At 45.1% G+C, this 25,702-nt stretch overlaps 1 protein-coding gene across 5 annotated transcripts in view; it reads right to left on the bottom strand.

Annotated features, from left to right (window-relative positions):
* The window catches only part of creb3l1 (cAMP responsive element binding protein 3-like 1), a 64,270-nt gene that overhangs the window by 12,555 nt on the left and 26,013 nt on the right, over positions 1–25,702 (bottom strand). For 4 of the 5 annotated variants that reach the window (XM_061804875.1, XM_061804892.1, XM_061804884.1 and 1 more), the window contains 5 exons: positions 13,243–13,397; positions 13,090–13,171; positions 12,812–13,008; positions 12,549–12,695; positions 4,567–4,625 (listed from right to left, as the gene is read on the bottom strand). In XM_061804875.1, the coding sequence (XP_061660859.1) occupies positions 4,567–4,625; positions 12,549–12,695; positions 12,812–13,008; positions 13,090–13,171; positions 13,243–13,397 (640 nt within the window). Of the gene's footprint in view, positions 1–4,566; positions 4,626–12,548; positions 12,696–12,811; positions 13,172–13,242; positions 13,398–25,702 lie in introns of all 5 variants that reach the window. The other variant, XM_061804855.1, reaches the window with a different exon arrangement.

Below are 25,702 nucleotides of genomic sequence, written 5' to 3'. Positions count from 1 at the left end.
CTTTGTCAATTGACTGACTGTTGCTGTACTAGAGTGGCTTCAACTATCAGAGACAAATTCCTCTTCTGCGCTGACATATTTGGCAATAAAGATGATCCTGATTCTGTGAGGAACATGTGATTGACACAAATTTATGGTGCTACAATTGGCTTTCCACGTACATATGGACATAATTGTGCTCAGTGGGACATTCAGAAGCTTAGATATGCTCCTGTAAGCAATGGCATCATTATGTATTGTAACAATTAGTTTGCAATGGTCTTGATACACCTCTTTGAGCTTACCCATCATGAGATGTGTCTTGACTCACCTTTTTGAAGGCCATCAATTCAGACTGAACCAGCTGATATACATTTGAATTGAAAATGGACTGGATTGCTGTTTGATTATTGACAGATTTGATGTCTTGGCATTCCGTACATTTTTGTGTCTTTCTTCATTTGTACAATACTTTTTCCCCGAGTCATTTTACATAAATTCTGATCTTTTTTGTTCCAAGTTGTATGTGCAGATTACTTGGGTTGTTCAAAATATCTGGTGAAATTTTCAGGTCAATTGTACCTTTAGAAATATATTTAGTAAGAAAAATGGTGACGTATGAAATACTTCTTTCCCTTTTTGTCACATGTGACCATCCAAGAAGATTCTTCCTGACACACAGATTGACAGGGGGATGTTCCCTTCCTTATTTACTTTAGAGTGATTATTAAAATTAACCTATGAAATGCAGCCCTATGGGGGCACAAACCAGTGCAATCTGTAGGCCGGTCCCAAGCCCGGATAAATGCAGAGGGTTGCGTCAGGAAGGGCATCCGGCGTAAAAACTGTGCCAAACAAATATGAGCGTTCATCTAAAGAATCCCATACCGGATCGGTCGTGGCCCGGGTTAACAACGCCCGCCCCCGGCACTGCTAACCTGCAGGGCGTCGGTGGAAATTCAGCTACTGTGGGTCGAAGACAAAGAAGAGGAGGAAACCGGATCCAGCGTCAGAAGAAAAAAAGGAATGCACAGAGCCTACAACTGAGTGTAGGGACTTTGAATGTTGGGACTATGACAGGAAAAGCTCAGGAGTTGGTTGACATGATGATTAGGAGAAAGGTTGATATTCTGTGCATCCAAGAGAGCAGGTGGAAAGGTAGTAAGGCTAGAAGTTTGGGAGCAGGGTTTAAATTATTCTACCACGGAGTAGATGGGAAGAGAAATGGAGTAGGGGTTATTTTAAAGGAAGAGCTGGCTAAGAATGTCTTGGAGGTGAAAAGAGTATCAGATCGAGTGATGAGACTAAAATTTGAAATTGAGGGTGTTATGTATAATGTGGTTAGCGGCTATGCACCACAGGTAGGATGTGACCTAGAGTTGAAAGAGAAATTCTGGAAGGAACTAGATGAAGTAGTTCTGAGCATCCCAGACAGCGAGAGAGTTGTGATTGGTGCAGATTGTAATGGACATATTGGTAAAGGAAACAGGGGCGATGAAGAAGTGATGGGTAAGTACGGCATCCAGGAAAGGAACTTTGAAGGGCAGATGGTGGTGGACTTTGCAAAAAGGATGGAGATGGCTGTAGTGAACACTTATTTCCAAAAGAGGGAGGAACATATAGTGACCTACAAGAGCGGCGGTAGAACCACGCAGGTAGATTATATTTTGTGCAGACGATGTAATCTGAAGGAGGTTACTGACTGTAAAGTAGTGGTAGGGGAGAGTGTAGCTCGACAGCATAGGATGGTAGTATGTAGGATGATTCTGGTGGTGGGTAGGAAGATTAAGAAGACAAAGGTAGAGCAGAGAACCATGTGGTGGAAGCTGAGAAAGGAAGAATGTTGTGCGGCCTTCCGGAAAGAGGTGAGACAGGCTCTCGATGGACAACTGAAGCTCCTGGAAGACTGGACGACGACAGCCAAGATGATCAGAGAGACAGGCAGGAGAGTACTTGGTGTGTCATCTGGTAGGAAAGGGGAGAAGGAGACTTGGTGGTGGAACCCCATAATACAGGGAGTCATACAAGGAAAGAGATTAGCGAAGAAGAAGTGGGATACTGAGAGGACTGAGGAGAGGCGAAAGGAGTACATCGAGATGCGACGTAGGGCAAAGGTAGAGGTGGCAAAGGCTAAACAAGAGGCATATGAAGACATGTACACCAGGTTGGACACGAAAGAAGGAGAAAAGGATCTCTACAGGTTGGCCAGACAGGGATAGAGATGGGAAGGATGTACAGCAGGTCAGGGTGATTAAGGATAGAGATGGAAATGTGTTGACTGGTGCCGGTAGTGTACTAAATAGATGGAAAGAATACTTTGAGAAGTTGATGAATGAAGAAAATGAGAGAGAAGGAAGAGTTGAAGAGGCAAGAGTGAAGGACCAGGAAGTGGAAATGATTACTAAGGGGGAAGTCAGAAAGGCATTACAAAGGATGAAAAATGGGAAGGCAGTTGGTCCTGATGACATACCGGTAGAGGTATGGAAGCAATTTGGAGGGATGGCTGTGGAGTTTTTGACCAACTTATTCAACAGAATACTAGCGGGCGAAAAGATGCCTGAAGAATGGAGGAAAAGTGTTCTAGTTCTCATTTTTAAGAACAAAGTGGATGTTCAGAGCTGTGGGAACTATAGAGGAATAAAGTTGATGAGCCACACAATGAAGTTATGGGAAAGAGTAGTGGAGGCTAGACTCAGGTCAGAAGTAAGTATCTGCGAGCAACAGTATGGTTTCATGCCTAGAAAGAGTACCACAGATGCATTATTTGCCTTGAGGATGCTCGTGGAAAAGTACAGAGAAGGTCAGAAGGAGCTACATTGTGTCTTTGTGGATCTCGAGAAAGCCTATGACAGAGTACCAAGAGAGGAACTGTGGTACTGCATGCGTAAGTCTGGTGTGGCAGAGAAGTATGTTAAAATAGTACAGGACATGTATGATGGCAGCAGAACAATGGTGAGGTGTGCCTTAGGTGTGACAGAGGAATTTAAGGTGGAGGTGGGACTGCATCAGGGATCAGCTCTGAGCCCCTTCCTGTTTGCAGTGGTAATGGATAGGCTGACAGATGAGGTTAGACTGGAATCCCCTTGGACCATGATGTTCGCAGATGATATTGTCATATGCAGTGAAAGCAGGGAGCATGCAGAGGAACAATTGGAAAGATGGAGACATGCACTGGAAAGGAGAGGAATGAAGAATAGCCGAAGTAAAACAGAATATATGTGCGTGAATGAGAAAAGTAGAGGGGGAAGAGTGAGGGTACAGGGAGAAGAGATAGCGAGGGTGGATGACTTCAAATACTTGGGGTCAACAATACAGAGCAATGGAGAGTGTGGTCAGGAAGTGAAGAAACGGGTCCAAGCAGGTTGGAACAGCTGGCGAAAGGTGTCTGGTGTGTTATGTGACAGAAGAGTGTCTGCTAGGATGAAGGGCAAAGTTTACAAAACAGTGGTGAGGCCGGCCATGATGTACGGATTAGAGACAGTGGCACTGAAGAAACAACAGGAATCTGAACTGGAGGTGGCAGAAATGAAGATGTTGAGGTTCTCGCTCGGAGTGACCAGGTTGGATAGGATTAGAAATGAGCTCATTAGAGGGACAGCCAAAGCTGGATGTTTTGGAGACAAGATTCGAGAGAGCAGACTTCGATGGTTTGGACATGTTCAGAGGCGAGAGAGTGAGTATATTGGTAGAAGGATGCTGAGGATGGAGCTCCCAGGCAAAAGAGCGAGAGGAAGACCAAAGAGAAGGTTTATGGATGTGGTGAGGGAAGACATGAGGGCAGTTGGGGTTAGAGAGGAAGATGCAGGAGATAGGCTAAGATGGCAAAAGATGACACGCTGTGGCGACCCCTAACGGGACAAGCCGAAAGGAAAAGAAGAAGATTAAAATTAACCTATGAACCCCGTGAGGATAAGCATCCCAGGAAATGGATGGATGGATATTAAAATAAACTATTTATTTTCAAATCACATTTTCACAGAGCGGCTGTACATAAACAGGTACAATAGGCTCCAGCACTCCCGTGACTCTCGTGAGGATAAGTGGCTCTGATAATGGATTGATGGAAGGCAATCTAATTTAATTACACCAAAATGAAAGATCTAATGATCCTGCTGTTTGTTTTGAATGCATCTTATTCTAAGTGTTGTCCATTAAACCAGCCGCCTGCTGTTAGTTTCGTAAGGGATCCTCCACTAATCCTGCTGCTCATCCGGTGACTAGAATCCTCCACAAAAACTATTACAAAAAGACCATGATCTTCTTTTATGATGAGTCTCAGCTGACCTCTGGCAGGGCTGCACACTGAGTTGGGAAAACCTGAAAATTACAAACAGCTGGATTTCAAGCCCCCCCCCCCTCCCCCCATCCCCTTGCTGCCGTGTTCCTGGATTCACTTCAAAAGACATTCAGGTCTTTGTGAGGTGAGTCTCGTAACACGTCTGCAAAAATACATTCAGGTTTTTCTGTTGAGTGAAACCGTACTTATACAACAGGGTGTGCCTACGATGAACTGTTATCTAATAGGAAGAAAAAGCAGTTTAAGAGATAACTGAAGGGGGGAAATTGGCTAGAAAAACTGAAACTCACTTTTTCTCCAGACATTCCACATACTCTTTCTTCTTCCTCCGACTCTCCTGAGCTGAGATCTGTTTAAAAATAAAAAATGCATATGAATGATTTTGATTTTCATGTAAATGGATTACATTTCAGCTTTCTGAGACAGAGTTAGGAAATTCATGCATTCAAAATCAGGATAATATTGAAGGGGAAATCCAATGGTTTGCATGAACAATGTGTCTAATAGGTCATGTAATATATACTCTATTTTGACAATGTGATGTTAAATCCTGTCTCATATAATAGTGTTTTGAGAATATTTTTATTGACAATTACGAATTTTCCGGCGTGCTGCCATTTTCGCGAGTCACATGACCTACGTGGACGGATGTGACGTGTTACGTGCCATTCCAAACGCTCGATTACATGGGACACCTTTTATGCCCAGCACTGATTTCTCTGATTTATCCTCATCTGATGAAGAAATAGCAGTATCGTTTGATCAGGAAGACGGAGGAATACTTCTATACAGATTTGAACCTGTGGCTGTAAATGTTGAATATTTGGATGGTTCATCAGGCGGAATGACACGGAGTCTGACTACTCGGAGGCCTACGCGTGGGATATAAGTGCGTGAACAAAGGCTCCCGGAGCTCCAGGCCGGCAGCCGTGGATAGTTCTTCGAACGAAATGACGGGGAGTCTGACGAGAGAGCTCTGGCGGCGGGCCACGAGCTGAGCTTCCAGGCGGAGGAGGCCATTAGCCCCGGACGCCGAAGCTAGGCTAAAGCCCTCCGCAACCACCAAAACTCAGCTAAAGGCCTCTGCCGTCGCCGAAGCTCGGCTAACGGCAACAATCCAGGTTGAAAACTCTTCTTTTATCTCATACTTTTTAGATTGTTTCTTCTTTCTTCTTCTTTTCCTTTCGTCTTGTCCTAATTAGGGGTTGCCACAGTGTGTCATGTTTTTCCATCTAAACCCATCTCGTGCATCTTCCTCTCAAACACCCACAGTCTTCATGTCCTCCCTCACAACATCCATCAACCTTTTCTTTGGTCTTCCTCTCGCACTTTTGCCTGGCAGCTCTATCCTCAGCAAACTCGCCTCTGGATATGTCCAAACCATCAAAGTCTGTTCTCTCTAACCTTGTCTCCAAAACATCCAATTTTGGCTGTCCCTCTAATGATCTCATTTCTAATCCTATCCAACCTGCTCACTCCGAGCGAGAACCTCAACATCTTCATTTCTGTTTCCTCAAGTTCTGCTTCCTGTTGTTTCTTCAGTACCGCAGTCTCTAATGCGTACATCATGGCCAAACTCACCGCTGTTTTATAAACTTTGGCCTTCATCCTAGCGGAGACTCTTTTGTCACATAGAACACCAGACACCTTCCGCCAACTGTTCCACCCCGCTTGGACCCGTTTCTTCACTTCCTTACCACACTCTCCATTGCTCTGTATTGTTGAGCCCAAGTATTTGAAGTCGTCCACCCTTACTATCTCTTCTCCCTGGTGTTTCAGTCCTCCACCGCCCCTCTTATTCATGCACATATACAGCTTTACTTCGCCTTATCTTTATTCCTCTCCTTTCCAGTGCGTGCCTCCATCTTTCTAATTGTTCCTACGCCTGCTCCCTGCTTTTACTGCAGATCACAATATCATCTGCGAACATCATGGACCAAGGGGATTCCGGTCTAACCTCATCTGTCAGCCTATCCTTTACTACAGCAAACAGGAAGGGGGGCAGATTGGATCACTGATGCAATCCCACCTCAACCTTAAATTCTTCTGACACACCTACGGTGCATCTCACCACTGTTCTGCTCCCCTCATACATGTCCTGCACTATTCTAACATATTTCTCCACCACACTGGACTTGGGCATGCACAACTTGGGCATGCAGTACCACAGTTCCTCTCTTGATACTCTGTCATTCTTTGTCATGCTTTCTCGGGGTCTACAAAGACACAATGTAGCTCCTTCTGACCTTCTCTGTTCTTTCCCACAAGCATCCTCAAGGCAAATACTGTGGTACTCTTTGTAGGCGTGAAACCATACTGTTGCTCGCATATACTTAATTCTATCCTGAGTCTAGCCTCCACTATTCTTTCCCATAACTTGTTTGGCACAGTTTAACACCGGCTGCCCTTCCTGACGCAACCCTCTGCATTTATCCGGGCTTGGGACCGTCCTACAGGTCGCACAATATTGTGTTCCCAACAGGCTGCAGATAGTCAAAAAAGCAATCAAATCAACAAAGTCACCACATTAGATACACAATTCACATACAACCCAATCTATGTCAAAGTTAAACTCCAAATAGAAGCAGTCAAATAATCAAAGTCAGCACACAAGTAACACAATTCACATACTACCTAGTCTATGTTAAAGTTAAAAGGGTATGTGAGTAAGAAGGTTTGAGTATGAAAATCTAAAGGATATGTAGATTTAAAGGATATGGGGGTGAAAGAGATTCAAACCAATGGCTCTCACTCCAGTAGTTGCAGGTTGAGTCTTCCTCATGATCCTCATTGTACAAGTTGTGTAGGTTGTACAAGATTATACAGTTACTTACGTTCAATGCTTTTTCAACAGCAATGGTTTGATCACAAATGCGTCTCGTTTTTAGCCAGCTAAGCAACAGTAGTCTGGGCCGAGGGGCGAGCTTAAGTCGCCCTTTCTACTTGTCCAACTTCATCACTACTAGTACTCACGGACCTCGTAGTATATGATAGGTAGGTTTTGCAGGTCGTGTAGGGACTAGCGATTGATGTTTTCCTCCTCAGCAAATATTTGATTACTGATGCTTCGTTTTGTAGCTTGACCCCCAAACTCTCAGCAACTGCGTTCCAGAGTTCAGAGGTAAACTGAGGGCCACGGTTGGAGGAAAGGTCGGACGGAGTCCCGAAGCGCGCAACCCACGTGTCGATGAACGCCTGGGCCACGTCCAACGACGTCGTCGAGGAGATGGGAACGGCTTCGGGCCAGCGGGTGTCCTGTCGTCCAAAAAAAGCCTGCCGCCAGTTAGCGGGGACCAGCAGCCGAGGCTGGCCAGCCGAGAGGTCACACAGCAACCTGACGGCCGAGTCACCAACAGCGACTTCCTCCAGGCGGAAACCCGTGTCAGATGTATTGAGGGCCTGCACCCCGTGGTCCGAGGCCTGGTCTGCGCTCATGCGGGAGTATTTGAGACCCAGATGCACAGTGCCGACAACCGCCCTGGAGGGGCAGTCCACGACCACATTGGATTTGCCGGCGATGTGTTGGATATCAGTAGTGTACTCTGAGATGAACGACAGTTGGCGTTGCTGGTGGGCGGACCACGACTTGGCCACCATGGACATGGCGAAAGTGAGGGGTTTATGGTCCACATATGCTGTGAATTTACGGCCTTCCAATAGGCAACGGAAGTGGCAGATTGCCAGCCAGAGGCCGAGCAGCTCCCTATCGAACGTGCTGTATTTGCGTTCCCTGGGGACCAGCTGACGGCTGAGAAAGGCAAGCGGTTGCCAGGCACCGCCGACAAACTGTTCGAATACGGCCCCAACAAAGTAGTCCGATGCGTCAGTAGTAAGAGCGACGGGGGCCCCGTGGGACGGGTGGGCCAGCATAGCGGCACAACTCAGCGCGCCCGACATAGCCTCTAAGGCTTCCACCCTCTCGGCCGTCCATTCAATGTCCTGGTTGGGAGCCTTGCCTTTAAGAGCCTCATACAGCGGGCGCATGGTGTGGGCCGCCCGGGGGATGAACCGATGGAAGAAAGTCACCATCCCCAGAAACTCCCGGAGCCCCCGAGCCGAGCGAGGTCGGGGAAAAGCCTCCACCTTTGACGGAAGGGGGGCGGCGCCATTTTTGTCGATGAGGTGCCCGAGGAACTCGATGGAGGGCACCCCGAAAACACACTTCGCAGTGTTGATGATCAGGCCATGCCCCTCGAGTCTTGCGAAGAGGTCCCGAAGCTGCTTCAGATGTTCTTCCTCCAAGGAGCTGGCGCCGAGTATGTCGTCCAAATAGACAAATACAAAGGACAAATCTCTGAGCACAGAATCTATTAACCATTGGAAAGACTGGGCTGCATTATTGAGTCCAAACGGCATCTTCAGAAACTCGAACAGGCCAAACGGTGTGACTACAGCCGTCTTGGGAACATCTCAGGGGTGCACGGGGAACTGGTGATAACCGCACACCAGGTCGACCTTGGAGAACAGGCTTTTACCTACCAGGTGGGCCTAGAAGTCTTGAATGTGGGGGACAGGGTAACGGTCGGGTCTAGTGCCGTTGTTAAGGCGGCGGTAGTCACCACAGGGTCGCCACCCGCTTTCTGGTCTAGGGACGAATTGTAGTGGACGATGCCCAGGCGCTCCATGTTGGCAAACTCGGACTTAGTGACTGCTAGCTTCTCGGGGTTCAGCTGAATCGGGGGGCCCTTGGTCTCGATGTGGTGCTCGACCCCACGTTTAGTTGTGGCAGAGGAGAAAGTGGGCCATGTCAAGCCGGGGAACTCACCAAGGAGGAGCTGATACTTGGTGGTCTGAGAGTGAACTGGAGAGACCCCCATAAGTCGCTTCGTTGCGGACACAGGCAACCGAGGAGAAGGTCAGTGGGTCCACCAGACGGCCCTTCTTCACGTCCACCAGCAGCCCGTGGGCAAAAAAAAAATCAGCGCCGAGGAGAGAGAATGAGACAGGCAGTGACAAAGTCCCATGTAAAGCGCCGACCCCCGAAACACAAGTTCACAGTCTTTATGCCATATGTGCGGTTAGGGGAGCCATTAGCGGACAGTAGGGGTGGCCCCTGAGTCCTGCCAGCGGCGTCATCTGCAGTGGCGGTCAGGACGCTCGTCTGGGCGCCAGTGTCGCAAAGCAATTTGCACCTCGAAAGGGTCTCCATGACCAAGATCAGCCGGTTCTTCCCGCCCACGCTCACAGCCGCTACGGAGCGCGGGGTTTGGCGTTTCCTGACGCTTTGTAGTTGCAAGGGGCGCGGCACCTTTTCGCTTTCATGCCAAAATGGGTGTGGAAGTAGCACAAGCCTGTGCCAGCGTGGCCCTTGGTGGCGATGGGGCCCCTGCTGGATGGCACCCCTGCGGCCGGGGGCGAGTAACTGTGCGCTGGGGACAGTACCTCAGGGGAGAAGCGCTGGGTGGCCAGGAAAAAACAGTCGGCCTCCTCAGCCAGGGAATGGGATTCAGTGATACACGTGTTAGCGAGCGCTGTCTGAACATGCGGCGGGATGTGTCTGAGAAACAGTTCCGTGAAAAGGAAGTTGGGCTCCTCTGCGCCCAGCAGGTTTAGCATCATTTCCATGTGTTCGGAAGGTTTGCTGTCCCCCAGTCCATTAATAGCCAAAAGACGTCGGGCTCACTCTGGTCGTGAAAGTTCGAAAACCTTGAGGAGGTTCGCCATGAGGTCAGCATATTTATCTCAGGCAGAGGGAGATGTGATGAAACTCACTGCTCTGGCCGCCGTTAAGCTCTAGAGGGCTCTCGTGGACGTCTCCCAAAACTCCGGCAATTTGAGGATGGCGGTTGCCATGTTCGGTTCAGTCTCGGAAACCCCGGGACTGACGTCGGAGTCACTAGTGTAGCACCGAAGAAAAGGAGTCGGAGGCGGAATGTTGAACACAGGAGCAAACCTCATTTTATTGTATACATCAAAAGAGTGACCGCATAATGGTGGGAACTCACTACTTCCTTAATCCGGAAGTGCAACAATAAAAACAGTCCGTGTGGAACCCCACAACCCAACTCGAGGTCCCGCGGGTGAATTACTGTATGTAAACACCACAATAACTCTGTTCTTAACTGTGCTTTTATTTTTATTTTTTTAATATATATTTTGTTGTCATTTTTATCATTTTTTTCGTGCATTTTAAATGTTTTACGGCTTTTTATTAAAATCCATTTCATCATGTAAAGCACATTGAGTTAAATACATTTGCTTTGCTTTCTATTACAAGTAAAAAAAGAAACCATTCATTTGAAAAGGGGTGTGTATAATTTTTATATCTACAGTAGCCTTTTTCCTGTTTTTTGTAAACTGCTGGTGAACCTAAAGTATTGTGTTGTTTAACACGTGGAAAAAATGTCCTACAAGAGTTCTTCTTGGAGCTTACATTACTATGATTTTTTATTTTACAAAGATTTCATAATATATATTATTTTTTACAATATGTAAAATCCATCAATCCATCCATCCATCCATTTTCTTAGCCGCTTACAAGGGTCGTGAGAGTGCTGGAGCCTATCCCAGCTCTCAACGGGCAGGAGGCGGGATACTCTCTGAACTGGTTGCCAGCCAATCGCAGGGCACATGGAGACAAACAGCCACATTCACAATCCCACCTTGGGGCAATTTAGTGTGTCCAAATAATGTTGTATGTTTTTGGGATTTGGGCGGAAACCAGAGTGCCCGGAAAAAAACGACGCAGGCACTGGGAGAACATGCAAACTCCAGACAGGGAAGGCTGGCTGGCTGGATGGCTGGATGGATGGAACTATCATTTTTGTTAATTTCTCTACCTCACTTCTTAACGATCATTTGGGATGGTTGCTACAGTGTCTGCGTAGCTGGGTGTCCTAATTTAAGATATAAATATATGCTAATGTACAGTGAAGAAAATGGGTATTTCCCACTTAGAAATCATGGAAGGGGCTGAAATTTTTATCATAGGTGCATGTCCACTGTGAGAGAGATCATCTAAAAAGAAGAATCCACAAATCACAATGTATGATTTTTTTCACGATTTATTTGTGTGATACAGCTGCAAAGTATTTCAACACCTGAGAAAAACAACGTTAATATTTGGTACAGTGGCCTTTGTTTGCAATTACAGAGGTCAAACGTTTCCTTGTAGTTGTTCACCAGGTTTGCACACACTGCAGGAGGGATTTTGGCCTACTCCTCCACACAGATCTTCTCTAGATCAGACAGGTTTCTGGGCTGTCGCTGAGAAACACTGAGTTTCAGTTCCCTTCAAAAATTTTCAATTGGATTGCGGACTGGAGACTGGATAGGCCACGCCAGAACCGTGATATGCTTCTTACGGAGCAGCTCCTTGGTTTTCCTGGCTGTGTGCTTTGGGTCATTGTCATGTTGAAAGACCTAGCCACGACCCATCTTCAATGCTCTGACTGAGGGAAAGAGATTGTTCCCCTAAATCTCACATTATATGGCCGCAATCATCCTCTCCTTAATACAGTGCAGTCGTCCTGTTCCATGTGCAGAAAAACACCCCCAAAGCATAACGCTACCACCCCCATGCATCACAGTAGGGATGGTGTTCTTGGGATGGAACTCATCATTCCTTTTCCTATAAACACGGTTAGTGGAATTATGACTAAAAAGTTCCACCTTGGTCTCATATGACCACAAACCTTTCTCCCATGACTCCTCTGTATCATCCAAATGGTCATTGGCAAACTTAAGACGGGCCTTGACATGTGCTGGTTTAAACAGGGGAACCTTCCTCTGGTGTCTTTGGACAGCTCTTTGGTCTTGGTCTTTTTTTTAAGTTTGAGTCTTACTGATTGTATGGGGTGGACAGGTGTCTTTATGCAGCTAACGACCACACACAGGTGCATCTGATTCAGCATAATAGATGGAGTGGAGGTGTACTTTTAAAGGTGGACTAATCCTAGCTGATAGACAGGTGTTCAAATACTTATTTGGAGCTGTATCACAGAAATAAATCATTAAAAAAAAATCATACATTGTGATTTCTGGATTTTTCTTTTTAGATTATCTCTCTCACTGTGGACATGCACCTACGATGAAAATTTCAGACCCCACCATGATTTCTAAATGGGAGAACTTGCAATATATCAGGGTGTTCAAATACTTATTTTCTTCACTGTATGTCTTTACAATGTGGACGGTAGTTCACTGTGTGACTTGGAAATCTTGCTAATTAGCTGAGTCTTAAGGTCTGAAAAAAATATTGTCAGTCATAGACTTAACTGGTGTGCAAACCAATATGTTTCGAGCAAAGAAAAAAAAAAAAAGCAAAATGTACCTTATTTTTTATCTTTCTTCTAACTCTCTTCAGCGCCTTCTCTTCACTCTTGGTGAGAGGAAGTTTATTAGGTACAGGGTATCCCTCAGCAACAAGGGTCCGCTTCTCTTCCTCTGTCAGTAAGAGGGGTCCGGAACCCTGCAGTTTCTGAACAAACAAAATAATTGTGATGAGTGATAGCTTTTAATGCAACCTTTGTTTGGTGATCAAGAGTCACGGGAGGACAAAAAGATCAGAGAAAAGGATTGGATGCGTCTACTGACATGTGGCGCGGTTAGTAGAGGTGAAGACGAGATGGCTGTGGATGAAGAGGAGGAAGCTGCGTCGCGGCCCACTAGCCTCTGTTGTTGCTGTGGGGAAGATGGGGCCAAAGCAAGGTGAGGGGAGGAGGGTGGCAGGGAGCTGTCACTGTCACCGTGGTTGCTGCTAGGTGGAGTTGGTGGAAGCTGCAGGCCATCATCTGGGAAAAAGCATGGTGCGGAACTGCTGTGAAGATTGTGGGCTGAGAAACTGAAGGGCAAATTGTGGATCTTGTTTGTACCAATGGGCAGGGAGAGGTACTGTTCTATCTCTCTTGGTTCATCTTTAATAGCAACAGGCTTAATATCATCCGTAGGCTGTGCCTAAACAAACCAAACACAGTACTTCACACATCAACAACAATATGCAAAGTGTCTCTCCGTGGGATGCTCACTGTGTGTCTCCATAGTGACCCTTGACGTGCAGGGGCGGGGCTTAGGATAAGTGAAGGGCCTTCCATGGGCTGTGGATCTGACCTTTGAGCCACATCCGGCTCTTCCTGTTTCACTAAGATGGTTGACAAATCCTGATTGAAGCTCCATTCAAATTCTAAGACCAAGAGAAAGTAGGGAGGGATAGATAGTAAGAGAGAAAGAGAAAATCGATGACTGCAGCTTTTTTTAATTGCAAACAAATCAATATGATCTTACAAAATAATCTGTGATGTTATATAAATATGGGGTGAAATACGGTTTAACAAACTCTACTACCTCAGAACCACAAACAAATTCAGACAATGCGTGTTAATGGGAAAGTGACACTGTCATGCTTATGCTGATCCAGCTCTTAAAGGCTTCCTGCTCTGTTTTTTTGTTTGTTTCTTTTTTTGTAGTCCACGAGGTCAAATAACACTCTTGACATTCTTAGGCCTGTCATGCAATCTATCTTCAGGAAGCAACACACTGCTTTTCATCAATGCTCTTTCTCACGTTTCTTTCTCACGTTACTTCACAAAATGTGACCAAAGTTTCTTCTGTGCTGTTCCTCGTATTTGTCACGCTCTTCCCACGTTCAAAGCATCCTTATCCCAAATTCCTAAAGTGATCTTCTTGTACTGTAACTCTAAGGTCTCTGTAATCCTTAGTCTACCTTCTTCACATGTTCAATAATCAGGTTCCACCCACACTCTTGCTAAGTTTCTCTTATATTTCTCCTATTTTGGTTCGATCAGTGGATCAGTTGACCATCGTACCAGGGGGTGAACTAGGGTGAATCTGGTCCCCCTTGATTTTGAAAATTTGAGTCTTTTGAACTGGACTTTTGTTTTAGCGTGAGGCTTGATATGAAAAGTAAAATGTTTATTTCAATGTTTAGGGGTTCCTAATCGCGATGGAAATCTCAACATTGCATCAGTCAAATTGACACATTAAACCCTTTCCGCTATTTCACGTTTCTCTGTCTTGTCGAGACTGTCACTAAAGAGACTAAGCGGAATCATTTCTGGCACCAATTACCAGTAGTGATTCATGAACCCCTTCAAAACGGCTTTCGCTATCACTGGATCAATATTCACAAATTTTGTCAAATTTTTAGCCAATTGTAAATCATTGATCGCTTCCGAGCTAATTGGACACATGAACCACAACGGCACATAAATGTGCATCACAATAGTCACAAATCTTGCTACTTTATCCATGACAGACTTTGATAAGAGTCTATCCTTCAAATCGGTAACAGAATTTCTTAAAAGAATCATTTTGATCGCATACAAAAGTTTCGCCATCCAGCGAGCTTTGTGTGTCGCACCAGGTTTCTGAAAGTTGGATGTATTGTCCTCTCCTAGGTAAACTAAAACCAAGTCTAGCAGTTCTCGGTAGTCGCCTCGCGGTAACAAGTTCACAGCAGCCAAGTTGGGGTCACCAGTGCCTGTCTTGATGGTTGTCAGAAGTTCAATTACATGATGTCGCTGCTCCAGCATAAAAGGATCTGAACTGCTGTCTCTCGTCAGCTCAGCAGTCAAATCCAGTTCTGAGTACCTGTCCCTTAATTTCGTAAACACTGACACGTCTTTGCTTTTCGATACTTCCACACCCAGAGCATCCCAAGCCTTTGTGAGTAAGATTTCACCCACGTCTTCGACAGGCGCACCACAACAGAGCTTTCCCGAGGTTTTCCTGGATGCAAATGCAGCCAGCTGTGAGATGTCTCGTATTCGCACTGGCGGTATCAAATACCATAGCTGAAATATTTCCACTACAGTTCCATATCTCCGCTAGATCGAGGGTAGCTTTAGAAAGATCTTTAGCTCTTTCCAAAGACTTTACAGGAAGGGCAGGAACACCGAGCAATTTGATCCCACCCACGGCCGAAATCAACACGGGAAGACGATCATCCTTTGCGTATTTATCAGGTAACGTCTCCATTAGTTTGCCATCCCAGTGAATTGCTGCTGGTTGGGGAGGAACCCAGTCTGTCTGGATTCTCTCAGCAATGTTGGCGGCCGTGTCCTTCCGGTACCGGTAGGACTCCACCAGGTTCAAGTTTACTGCATATGTAGTGCCATCACATGAGCTGATGAGAGATTCTACGGTTGCCGCTCGCGCAGTAGGAGAAATATTGTTCCTCACTGCCGTTGAAACTAATTACGGTGATTTCAGCACATCACATGGGACGTGTATATCTGAGCCAATCTTCTTTAGTCTTCTATGGGGAAGTCTAGTCGATGTTGATGGAGCAAATTCGTCTGAATCATCTGTTTCGGATGACTCGTCCGGGTCTTCGACCAGTTCCTTATTCACTTCTGTCTCAAGCTGTTGTTGCCGTTCTCTCTCAATGCGCATAGTGTTTTGTTTGATACGCTCCGCGACTTTCTTCTTGGTTGTGGCCAAGTTTGAATCAACGCCTCCCATCATGTTCGTCCTGGTCTCCATCATGTTTTTTCAGGAACAGGCGGTCTTCTTTCTTCGAAATACGATAGAAGACATCATGTGGCCAGAATGGAAACGCCTCCTCCGACCCGGATTTGAAATCTTCGATGCGTTTAAGCAGTCTTCCTGACAATCGTCGATCTTTCGGAATTTTCATCAGCTCTTGCATATCAGCGTATAACGATTAAACCTTATCCGACATCTTGTTTTCTGCAACTATTGGTATCCTCGCTTTCTGGTAAAAAATCACGACTTCCTGAACGACAGATTTTGCGGCTTCCCTGAGAGGCTTGGCGACGTCTTGTCTTTGGAATTGCTCTTTTGCACCAATGAATGACAGAAGAATCTGTTTTCTGGAAGGAAGTTTAGCTCCTTTGATAGCTTTATCATCCACGGTTGGGACGGTCCCAAGCAAAAAATACCATATATATAACATAACATAATATAATATATGTCTTTCTGTTTCGCAGCAGCCATGTTGACAGTTCAATGACTTTGCGTTAAATGAGAGGTAAACACCAACTAGGGCTGAGAGTTCAACCTGCTCAAGGATTTCATGAGTGCTTCTGAGCGTTCCAGGGAATGTCCTGACATTCTCGACGCCACTCGGCCATAGCTTGGAATTTTTTTTCCGGAAAATGGCCACATTGCTGATCAACTATTCTTTTCCAAAATCCGACTAATTTTGAAAAATTCGATCTCCATGAGGATCCCCTAAACACGATTCGATTTCGTTCAAATTTAAAACGCAGCTCTTACATGATGAACCTTGCCTCCAGAAAAAAAGTTTGTTGATTTTGAAAGATGTCGGGGGACCAGATTCACCCTAGGGTGCACTCGACAAACATTGCATAGGGGCATTGACTTGGACATTGTTACAAAAGCAAATCTCTGGCAGCAGGCCATAGCACTCAATCATCAATCACAGTGCAATCATACACATGCAATTCCCCCCTCACTTGTATATTGCTTGTCCTGTTAGAAGTTGGTCGCCACAGCGTGTCTTCCTTTTCCATATAGCCTATCGCCTGCATCCTACTCTCTAACGCCAAGTGCCCTCATGTCATCCCTCACCTTCTCTTTGGTCTTCCTCTTGCCCTTTTGCCTAGCAGCTCCATCCTCAGCACCCTTCCAGCAATACACTAAGTCTCTCACCTCTGGACATGTCCAAACCATCAAAATCTGCTGTCTCAAACCTTGTCTCAAAAACATCTAACCTTAGCTGTCCCTCTGATGAAGTCATTTCTAATTTAATCCAACCAGGTTACTCCGAGTGCGTACCTCAACATCTTAATTTCCGCAGCGGAAGGAATCAAATATTCAAAATGACTTGTATATGTAGCGTACTCAGGAGGATCCATGCTGGGAGAAGTATCTACTTCAGGGGTGTCCAGACACTGGTGGTCGGTGGGGGGTAGAGCTCCTTTCTCCTCCCCGCCAGCGGTGTGACAGTATGGGCCATCCAGCTTCCCGGCCCGACACACCTCCGCGTTGGGTGAAACGGTGGCTAACTGTGGTGACCGGCGATATGACATGGATCTTTTGTTACGTTCTGAGAGAAGGATTACGTTGCCGGATTGTGACAGATATTTTTATTCATCCTGCAACTATCGAACAAGTACACGGACACTACCAATCTAACACAGATCTTCTGTTACGTTCTGAAAAAAGGATTACGTCATTGGATGCAGACAGAGCTTTTTATTATTGCCGTTTTTGGAGACTAGTTAGCTAGTTAACTCGTGTTACATGCTACTAAACTGTCTTTGTACTTCTACTTGATTGTTTTGTGTTGTAGTGTATTGTGTGTTTTTAAATTGTCTTCAACGCAATACAAGTGCTTTGTTATATGTTGCCGGTTTGACCGAGGGGATTTTGTCTAAATTCACACAGAACATATGCTATAAATTTTGAGAAAAATTAGTCCCCCACAACTATCATTTTTAATAGCTCTATACACACCTACCTGTCATTTAGAACCCACAAAACTCTCGTCCTTTGCACCAGTGCAATTATTTTTTTATGATGAAGCGGGTGTTTTGGAAAAGTGTGAAGAGTGAATCCATCCTCCCGAGTGTTCGAGCAAAATCCAGCAATACGATGAGCTGGCATTTTGGCTAACACAATCAAAAAAACAAGTAATTTTTCAGCAATACAATAGCTAAAGAACAATACCGACCCCACTACTGCAAAAAACATCACTTCCTGGTTTTTCTCCAACACAAATGCCTCGAGAGGATTTTCATAGTGGAAGGTGCAAAAAATCCATATACGACAATATCTTGACGTGTGGTGAAAAAAACGTTTGGTCCATGACTTTTTTTTTAATGAAAAACATACTAAAAATTATGCTTTTCAGTTGAGCTTTAAATACCTGGCATAAGTAGTGCCAATGAGTCGGCCCTGTATTTACACACACACACGCTGTGGCCACCCCTGGCTCCACCTATGCTCCTACTGTTTAAAATTTCGGGCTAATTCTTCTCACGAAGCCCACCCTACTGCTTGCTGAGCTGTAAGCTTGACTGAAAGACCATCCATCATTCTTCAAAGAACAGCTGAGGCAACTTTCTTTGGCTCAAAGTACAAGGAGCACAATATGACGATGAACCTTTAGTTGTGTCCGAATTTTGAGGCATTAATGTCACTTGGGTAGAATCAGCTACTTCAAGCAAATCCTACACTGTCAAGTTTTTGTACACTCATGTTCTGAACATCTTCTTCTTCTTCTTTACTTTTCGGCTTGTCCCGATTAGGGGTTGCCACAGCGTGTCATTGTTTTCCATCTAAGCCTATCCCGTGCATCTTCCTCCCGAACACTAACCGTCCTCATGTCTTCCCTCACAATATCCATCAACCTTCTCTTTGGTCTTCCTCTCGCTCCTTTGCCTGGGAGCTCCATCCTCAGTACACATCTACCAATATACTCCCCTCTCTCGCCTCTGGACATGTCCAAACCATCGAAGTCTGCTTTTTCGAACCTTGTCTCCAAAGCATCCAACTTTGGCTGTCCTTCTAATGAGCTCATTTCTAATCCTATCCAACCTGTTCACATCAAGCAAGAACCTCAGCATCTTCATTTCTGCTACCTCCAGTTCAGCTTCCTGTTGTTTCTTCAGTGCCACCGTCTCTAATCCGTACATCATGGCTGGCCTCACCACTGTTTTATAAACTTTGCCCTTCATATGAGCAGAGACTCTTCTGTCATATAACACACCAGACACTTCCCGCCAGCTGTTCCAGCCTGCTTGGACCCATTTCTTCACTTTCTTACCACAATCACCATTGCTATGGATTGTTGAGCCCAAGTATTTGAAGTCGTCCACCCTCGCTATCTCTTCTCCCTGGAGCCTCACTCTTGCCCTTCCACCTCTGTCATTCACGCACATATATTCTGTTTCATCTTCTTTTCCTTTCGGCTGGTCCCGTTTGGGGTCATCTTTTTCCATCTAAACCTATCTTGCACATCTTCTTCTTTAACACCCACAGTCCTTATGTCCTCTCTCACAACATTCATAAACCTTTTCTTTGGTCTTCCTTCTCGCTCTTTTGCCTGGCAGCTCCATCCTCAGCACCCTTCTACCAATATACTCACTCTCTCGTCTCTGAACATGTCCAAACAATCTAAGTTTGCTCTCTCTAACCTTGTCTCCAAAACATCCAACTTTGGCTGTCCCTCTAGTGAGCTCATTTCTAATCCTATCCAACCTGTTCACTCCAAGCGAGAACCTCAGCATCTTCATTTCTGCTACCTCCAGTTCTGCTTCCCATTTTTTTTTTCAGAGCCACCGTCTCTTATCCGTACATCATGGCCGCCCTCACCACTGTTTCATAAACTTTCCCCTTCATCCTAGCAGATACTTTTCTGTCACATAGAACACCAGACACCTTCCGCCAATTGTTCCATCCCACTTGGACCCGTTTCTTCACTTCTTTACCACACTCACCATTGCTCTCTATTGTTGACTCCAAGTATTTGATGTCATCCACCCTCACTATCATATATTCTTTTACTTCAGCTAATCTTCATTCCTCTCCTTTCCAGTGCATGAGTATATCTTTCTAATTGTTCCTCCACCTGCTCCCTGCTTTCACTACATATCACAATATCATCTGCGAACATCATGGTCCAAGGGGATTCCAGTCTAACCTCATCTGTCAGCCTATTCATTACCACAGCGAACAGGAAGGGGCTCAAACCTGAACCCTGATACAATCCCACCTTCACCTTAAATTCTTCTGTGACGCCTACAGCACACCTCACCACTGTTCTGCTGCCCTCATATATGTCCTGTACTATTCGAACATATTTCTCCGCCACACCAGACTTTTGCATGCAGTACCACAGTTCCTCTCCTGGTACTCTGTCATAGGTTCTCTCTTGATTCACAAAGACACAATGTAGCTCCTTCTGACCTTCTCAGTAGTTTTGAATTAGCATCCTCAAGGCAAATAATGCATCTGTTGTACTCTTTCTAGGCATGAAAGCATACTGTTGCTCGCAGTAACTGACTTGTGTCCTGAGTCTACACTCCACTACTCTTTCCCAGGCCTTCATTGTGTGGCTCATCAACTTTATTCCTCTATAATTCCCACAGCTCTGAACATTGCCTTTGTTCTTAAAAATGGGAACGAGCACACTTTTCCTCCATTCTTCAGGCATCTTCTCACCCACTACTATTCTGTTGAATAAGTTGGTCAAAAACTCCACAGCCACCTCTTCAAATTGCTTCCATACCTCCACCGGTAAGTCATCAGGACCAGCTGCCTTTTCATTTTTCATCCTTTGTCTTCCTGGTCCTTCATACTTGCCTCTTCTACTCTTCCTTGTCTTTCATTTTAAGTATTCTTTCCATCTATTCTGCACACTAGTGGCACCAGTCAGCACATTTCCATTTCTATCTTTAATCACCCTTACCTGCTACACATCATTCCCATCTCTATCCCTCTGTCTTGCAAACCTGTAGAGATCTTTTTCCTTCTTTTGTGACCAACCTGGTGTACATGTCATCATATGCCTCTTGTTTAGCCTTCACCACCTCGACTTTTGCCCTATGTCGCATCTCAATGTATTCCTCTCACTGTGACACTTCTTTTCGCCAATCTCTTTCCTTGTATGACTTCCTGTATTTTGGGGATCACCACCACGTCTCCTTCTCCCTTTTCCTACCAGAAGACACACCAAGTACTTTCCTGCCTGTCTCTCTGATCACCTTGGCTGTAGTAGTCCACTCTTCCGGGAGCTCCTCCTGTCCATTGACAGGACCCTCAAATGCTCTGATCTCACCCCTTTCCGGAAACCTGCACAGTGTTCTTCCTTTCTCAGCTTCCACCACCTGGTTCTTTGCTCTACCTTTGTCTTCTTCTTAATCTTCCTCCCCACCACCAGAGGCATCCTACACACCACCATCCTATGTTGTCGAGCTACGCTCTCCTCTACCACTACCTTACAGTCAGTAACCTCCTTCAGATTACATCGTCTGTACAGAATATGCGTGCTTCTACAAGACCTCTGCTCTTGTAGGTCACTATATGTTTCATCCTTTTTGAAAAGTCCACCACCATCTGTCCCTCAAACTTCCTTTCCTGGATGCCGTACTTACCCATCACTTTTTCATCGCACCTATTTCCTTTACCAATATGTCCATTACAATCTGCACCAATCACAACTCTCTCTCTGTCTGGGTTACTCAGAACTACTTCATCGAGTTCCTTCCAGAATTTCTCTTTCAACCCTCGGTCACATCCTACCTGTGGGGCATAGCCGCTAATCACATTATACATAACACCCTCAATTTCAAATTTCAGCCTCATCACTCTATCTGAAACTATTTTCGTTCTTAGCCAGCTCTTCCTTTAAAATGACCCCTACTCCATTTCTCTTCCCATCCACTCAATGGTAAAATAATTTAAACCCTGCCCCTAAACTTCTTGCCTTACTACCTTTCCACCTATTCTCTTGGATGCAAAATATATCAACCTTTCTCCTAAATGAAATGAAATGTATAAAAGTTAATCAACAAGGCGATGTATTTGCAATACTGCTTAATGTGTGAAAGTCTGTGGATGAAAAGTTGCAGTGTGAGAATGTGGCAAGAAAGTGATTACAGCAGATAGCATGCTAGAATGGAATGTTCTCGACGGTTGGTGGTGACCACAATCAGCAGGTGTGGGGCGACGCGACACTTGACCTAGAGGGAGACGGGAGCAACAAAACATCAACAACCGCAGGCGGGAGGAGTTGGCCCACCATCCTGCGGACCAATAAAGACCAATGAGAGAGCGCTAAGGATAACTGCAGGAGACACATAACCAATAGTGAATTAGTAGATTGTACTTTTAAATTGTCCTGGGCAACTCGGATGTGGAGTACGTCGGCTGGAGGGAACAGAGACATACAGGGTTGTATTGAGAGGGACCCGAGACCCAGGTGTTTGTTGAAGGAATAAATCCACTCGCGTGTGAAAACGCCGGCTTCCTGGTCCTTTCTTTGCAGAACGAGCGCGCAAATTGTTGGATGAGTGGTGGTCGGGTAAGGTCACAATTTGGAGTCAGATGATTAACGGACTTTTGTATGTATTGATCTAAAATAATATCCAACACTCCTAATTATCATGTCAACCAAATCTTGACCTTTTCCTGTCATAGTCCCAGCATTCAAAGTCTCTACATTCAGTTGTAGGCTCTGTGCCTTCCTCTTCTTCTTCTTCTGCCTTCTTTCCTCCTCTTTTTTGTCTTCGACCCACAGCAGCCGAATTTCCACCAACGCCCTGCAGGTTAACGGTGCTGTGGGTGGGCATTGTTAACCCGGGCCACGTCCGATCCGGTATGTGATTTGTTTCGTAAATGCTCATGTGTGTTTGGCATAGTTTTACGCCGGATGCCCTTCGTGATGCAGCCCTCTGCATTTATTCAGGCTTGGGACCGGCCTACAGCTTGCACTGTCTCATGTACTGTACATGTTGGTCTTAAAAATAACAGGGTGCCGACTGTTGTGCCACTGGGTAAATAGAGAAAACTCTCTGATCTCAGCAGGACAGAAGCTGTAATAAAATTTGGTTTGGCGCACCAAGGCAGGTAGCAGCAGTAAAACACACAGCTTCTTTTCAACATAGACCTGAGTATATCAGCATGAGTGAAGTGAAGTACAAACCGTTTGGGATGTAAACGTGAGCCTTCACATGTGGGCTTATAATCATAGCACTGACCCCCCAGCAGCTAAAATCGTTTGATGGCCTAACAGTCGTTTGTTTAAAGTACAGTACTGTATTTATTTCAAACAGGTCAATGAAATGAGATACAATTCAATTGGTCTCTTCACTTTGCAAACAGTAAAAGCAAAAGTCCCACTATTCATATATTCATAATATTCATAATCATATGGAGTGAAAAGTACTTCTTTTTGTGGAATCCCAACCCTTTTGCACAACCTCAGCATCATCAGTAAAATCCCTTATTCTACCTCGTTATGGCCTTCATTACACTGTGAAAAACTGAAAGGAACAACAACCCTAAATAAATAAGAAAAGAAAACACAAGTACAAAAAAAAAAATCAACCAGCTAATGGTTAAACATCCTCCTCACTATATCTGAGTCATGTTTTTATGAACTGCTTCATGTTTGGATGTTGTTTCAATTAATAGTTTAGATACAGTGGTGGGCAACCAGTCAGAGATAAGAGCCACATTTTTTACTGCGTTACGGCAAAGAGCCACATCATACTAACCCTAACCCTAACCTCACACACACACTTTGGCTCAGCCAGATTTGTTGCAAATGTCACGCACCATTATAACAATAAAACTCATCTCCTACAGAGTACCAGGACCACAGATCAGTAATTAAAAATAATTACAATTATGTCCTCTTTCTCACACAAACAAACTACCTGTTCATCTAAGTCTTGTCTTGTATGTTACAATTCTCATCTAATGCAACACTTAGGTACTCACATAATTGGAGGCACCTGTGAATCAGTAGCCATACTAATATCCGATATCCTCTGCTTAATGGTGTGGCGGGAGAGTTGAATGTCTGATACCATTTGTTTCAGATTTTTTGTTTTCAGGACACAAGATTTCAGCAACATCACTGAGGCATTTAAAAAAAAAAATCCCCTTCATTGTATGTCTTTTTGGCCCTTCCACTTTTCCAAGTCACTTCATATGATGCAAGCATTCGTCTCCAGATGCTTCATTATTAAAAAAACAAAAAACGAACAAAAAAACTGCATGTGCTTTTCTGTGTGATTTTTCAAAGTGACTAACTTGTGACTGCGAAGTTTAGTCCCTTATGAAAATTCGAGGTCGATGTTAGCATGGAGTGAGATGAAGTGATGATTTGAAGCGATGTGATAGACATCTGACACAAAAGGCAGAGAGCAACTTGCTGTTACGCTCAACCCCCCAAAAAAACTACAAGCTCTCCCACACTGGTAAAAATGTTCTGTGCTCATCCACATATTTTCATTTAATTGTGGATTTTTCCCGGACCTTTTGAGAACGAAATTGACAAATTATTTTCTCCAAAGATCACCATCTGACTGGGAAACTTTGAGCTATTTTCAATTAATGCAAAAGCCATTTTTGCGAAAATACCGTGCTAACCTGTCATGATGCGGTGATGTGACCGTGGTTGGGAGTTGCAGCGCTCATCTCCGTACGAGGTTGTTCTGCTCGGGGTGAACTATTTTTTTCTCTTGTTGCACAGCTGAGCTGGGTGGTGGGAAGAGGAAAGCCACTTTTTCCCAGTTGCCATTGTGCTTTTTTTCCCCCTTCTTACCCTCCTGCTGAGCAGTCCTGTCTCACTCACACGGTGACGCACAATGCAAACACACACTGAGCTTTTTGTCACAATACTCGTAACAACCATATGAACTCAAGCAAAGTGTGCACACATATACCGTAATAAATGCAAACAACGCTTGCTCGCAACTCCCGCAATAAACTAAAGCAAAGCGTGCCCACGCGCATGCACGTAAACAAAGCTTTGATATGCTTTTGTGCCTTTACGAGAGCCACACGAAAGGAGGCAAATAGCTGCATGCGGGTTGAGAGCCATTATTTGGCCACCCTTGCTCTAAAGTTCTAAACCCACTCAAATGGTGATCTTTGGAAAAAATGGTCAGTTTTGCTCTCAAAATCCATCCATCCATTTTCTTCACCGCTTATCCTCACGAGGGTCGCAGGAGTGCTGGAGCCTATCCCAGCTGTCAATGGTACACCCTGAACTGGTTGCCAGCCAATCGCAGGTCACATTGAGACAAACAGCCGGACTTACAATCACACCTAGCAGCAATTTAGAGTGTCCAATTAATGTTGCATGTTTTTGGGATGTGGGAGGAAACCAGAGTGCCCGTAGTAAACCCACGCAGGCACAGGGAGAACATGAAAACTCCACACAGGTGGGTCCAGGATGGAACTTGGGACCGCAGAATTGTGAGGCCAACGCTTTCCAGCTGAGCCACCGTGACAAAAAGAAGCTCCCTCTCTCAAAATGCCTGGGAAAATACATAGTTAAATGAAAATATGTGGAGGGAGAGAGAGAGCTCATACTTTTTTAGTTGAGCCCAACAGCAAGCCACTCTGCCTGTTGTGTCAGACATCGACCGCATTTCACAGCTTCAAATCTTCACTTCCTCTCACTTCACGCCAAAATTGACCTGAACGCTCTAAATTGCTCCTAGGTGTGATTGTGAGTGCGGCTCGATGTGCCCTGCAGTTGGCTGGCAACCAGTCAAGGGTGTACTCTGCCTCCTGCCCGTCGACAGCTGGGATAGGCTTCCGGCACTCCCGCGACCCTTGTGAAGATAAGCAGCTCGTAAAATAAATAAATGAATGTTTTTATGCAGTGTTTTTTTTAACTAAATGATAAAAAAAATCCCATTCACTATTTTGAAAGCACAATGAACCTCCATCATCATAAATGATGTGACGTTCACAACGAACTGCGCATGTGACCCGATAGCGATCAATTATGTCACATGT

Source organism: Syngnathoides biaculeatus, chromosome 2 (assembly GCF_019802595.1).
Source record: "Syngnathoides biaculeatus isolate LvHL_M chromosome 2, ASM1980259v1, whole genome shotgun sequence".
Lineage (NCBI taxonomy): Eukaryota > Metazoa > Chordata > Actinopteri > Syngnathiformes > Syngnathidae > Syngnathoides > Syngnathoides biaculeatus.
Note: the sequence above shows the minus strand (reverse complement) of the source record. Positions and strands in the feature narration are given on the sequence as shown.